Source organism: Cryptomeria japonica, chromosome 7, assembly GCF_030272615.1.
Source record: "Cryptomeria japonica chromosome 7, Sugi_1.0, whole genome shotgun sequence".
Taxonomy (NCBI): domain Eukaryota; kingdom Viridiplantae; phylum Streptophyta; class Pinopsida; order Cupressales; family Cupressaceae; genus Cryptomeria; species Cryptomeria japonica.
Genome location: NC_081411.1, coordinates 789,295,201 through 789,298,323, shown reverse-complemented (window position 1 = coordinate 789,298,323; position 3,123 = coordinate 789,295,201). Strand labels below are relative to the sequence as shown.

General features: G+C 41.2%; 1 protein-coding gene across 1 annotated transcript; it reads left to right on the top strand.

The window, feature by feature from the left end:
- The first annotated feature begins 1,024 nt into the window (after positions 1-1,024).
- On the top strand, positions 1,025-2,807 carry LOC131068974 (uncharacterized). The gene is made up of 2 exons (XM_058004264.2): positions 1,025-1,275; positions 2,453-2,807. The coding sequence occupies exons 1-2, from the start codon at positions 1,025-1,027 to the stop codon at positions 2,805-2,807; spliced, it is 606 nt and encodes a 201-aa protein (XP_057860247.2).
- The last annotated feature ends 316 nt before the right edge of the window (positions 2,808-3,123 follow it).

Here is a 3,123-nt window from a genome sequence, read left to right as displayed (position 1 = left end):
ACAACCGCCCTCATGCTCCAAGAGACTATCAACAAGCTCTTGGGAAGGTGACTCTAGCTCATTTTGATGGAAGTGATAAGTGTTCCGCTAGAGCTCGGGTGCAAAAGCTGGATAATTACTTGTCTTTGAGACCGATGTCGGAGGAAGATGCCATCAAGTTCGCTACCTTGCACTTGAATGGAGGAAGTCACCCTTGGCCATAGCTCGATTGTCACCTACAATGAGTTCACCAACAAGCTCATTGAAAGGTTCGATACTAAGGACCCGGAGGTGAAGTTCCGTGAGCTTGCACAACTAAAACAACAAGGGTCATTAGAAACCTACATTGCTGATTTCCAAAGATTAGCTGTGATGGTGCCAAACATTACAGAGAAGAGACTTGTTGTCCTCTTTACTAAAGGATTGGAGGAGACATTGAAGGGGTGGGTGAAAGCATTTGATCCTCCCACACTTAATGGAGCTGTCAAGAAGTCTAGGAGTATGGAGTTGGCTACCCCTAAGTCTAAATTTCAGTCCAAGCATTTCTCTTATCGGAAGGATAAAAAGAAATTTACAAATTAGACCAAGAAGTTCCCTTCTCGGATGGATGATGAGCTTTGCCAAGAGCTCCGAAGGAAAAATTTATGTTACTCTTGCAAGGAACCTTGGGCCTCGGGTGATGGGTGCCATGGGAAGGGCAATGCATGTCAAATGGAAGCCTATTCAGCTAATGGATCAGATTCTAAAATTTCAGAACAACAGACTGATATGGAGAAAAGTGAGTATGAAGAGGTTCCAGAAGGGTCTGAAAGTGATCCAGAAGATAGGGGTGTAGTTGCTCAACTATCTAGCATTCATAAAAATGAGTCATTCAAAGTGCAGGGAGTATCTGGAGAGCATCGATTTATTGCCCTTATTGATACTGGAGCAACTCACAATTTTATTGATTGTTGCAAAGAGAGGCTTGATAACTGAGGAGGTTGATAGATTCAAAGTAATGGTAGCTGATGGTTCAACTATCTCTTGCAACTGAATGGTTTCGAATATGTCTCTGAAGTTGGGAAACTATGAAGTCAAGGATAACTTCTTTGTGGTGAGTATTGGAGGTACTAATGATGCAGTTCTCGACATTCAATGGCTGCTATCTCTTGTTGAGATCACTCTCAATCTGCAAACAATGGAGTTGAAATTTATGTCTGAAGGGAACAGAGTGGTGTTACGAGGGATGTCTAATGGAGGCCCTCAAATTGTTTCACTGAAGAGGATGGAGCGGCTGGTCCGTCATGACCAAGTGGAGTGGGCAGCAGAATGCATGATCATGCCATCCAATCTACTTGATGAAAAGAGAAACTATCCTTTTGACATTCAAGCATCGATCACCAAAAGGAGCAAGGTCTTTGAAAATCCGCCCCTTGGGAGACCTCTTGAGAGAGGTTGAGAGAGGGACCGAGCATATCATTGAGTTAGAAGGAGCTAAGTCGGTTATCACTACTCCATACTGGTACCCAAAGAAGTAGAAGGATGAGATTGAGAAAGCAATAAAGGAGCTTCTGGTTATGAGATACATTAGGCCGAGTAAGAGCCCCTTTGCTTCAGCAATGGTGTTAGTAAAGAAGAAGAATGGGACCATGTGCATGTGCATGGATTACCGGGTTCTCGATCAAAAGACCAAAAATCGGTATTTTATTCCTACGATTGATAAGCTCATTGATGAGTTACATGGTGTTGTCTACTTTTCTAAGATTGATCTCAGATCCGGCTATCATCAGATTAGGATGAGGGAATCAGACATTGAGAAGACAGCCTTCAGATGCCACTTTGGGAATTTTGAGTTTTTAGTCATGCCCTTTGGCTTGATTAATGCACCTTGTGAGATTTTGCCAAGATCTAGAGGCAATGGAAAGCACAAATAAGAGAGAACAAAATAGATGATAGGAATAAACTGTATTCTATCAAGATGCAAAATGTGATCAACTGGATCATTACAAGATGTTCAATAGTTGTTCGTACAAACAATGTAGATGAGTTTGCTTATATAGGCAAGGCTATATGGATATGTGAGCACACAAACATGACATGTGGCTCAATAAGAAACAAGCGTAGGTAGGAAATAAGTGTGGGTAGGTAGGAGAAACAATAAAATATTCCACATGAGGTGGATCACCCACCGAAGGTGGAATGATCACTCCACAATAAGTGGATATGATAGAGTAGTAACAAGATCAACACCATAAAAGGTGGAAATTCTCCTACACACACTATCCCAATGTGGCACAAACACCCAAGTGTCTCATACCCAAACTACTATGAAATGCATGTACCTAAGTAAACTTAGTATAGTGTAATAATATCCATGATGAATAATTATTTACACCAACACACCTACTACCTTCCAATCCTGCATGAACAAGATTTTTTAGAACCAACTGAGGAAGTTCGTGTTAATCTTTTTTGATGACATCCTTATTTTTAGTAAGTCATGGAAGGAGCATCTGCAACACTTGGATGAAGTACTTAGTATTCTGGAGTCTGAGTCATTGTTTGCTAAGGAGTCTAAGAGCGATTTTGGAATGGAGTTGCTTTACCTTGGCCATATCATCAGCGCAAAGGGAGTTAAGGTTGATCCTAAGAAGATCAAGGCAATTGTTGATTGGCCTCCACCTGAGAACTTGACACATCTGAAGGGGTTCTTGGGTCTATGTGGTTTTTACAGAAGGTTTGTGAAGGGTTATTCTCAGTTGGCTGCCCTCCACATGGACCTCACTAAGGAGTTTTTGTATGGTCAGAAAAGGTACAAGGACTTTTTGACAAGTTCAAGGAAATCATGAGCACATGCCCTGTTTTGGCTCTACCTGATTTCTCCAAGCCTTTTGAGCTTCAATGTGATGCATCGGGAGGAGTTGGTGCTATATTGATGCAAGACAAGCATCTGATTGTGTTTGAAAGTAGAAAATTAAGAGGAGCTGAGAAGACATATTCCATCTATGACGAGGAGATGCTTGTAATCATGCACGCATTGGCCAAGTTTAGGTAATACTCGGTGGGGAGTAAAAATTCATGGTTAAAACTAATCATAATAGTCTTAAACACTTCATGCATCAAAAGGATTTAAATGAAAGGCAACAGAAGTGGGTAAATAAACTA

Excerpts from the sequence above, each read along its gene's own strand:
- LOC131068974 (XM_058004264.2), top strand. The coding sequence starts at position 1,025 with ATGTCTCTGAAGTTGGGAAACTATGAAGTCAAGGATAACTTCTTTGTG. Across the intron at positions 1,276-2,452 it reads GTCCGTCATGACCAAGTGGA|TAAGTCATGGAAGGAGCATC; the intron begins GTGGGCAGCAGA and ends CCTTATTTTTAG.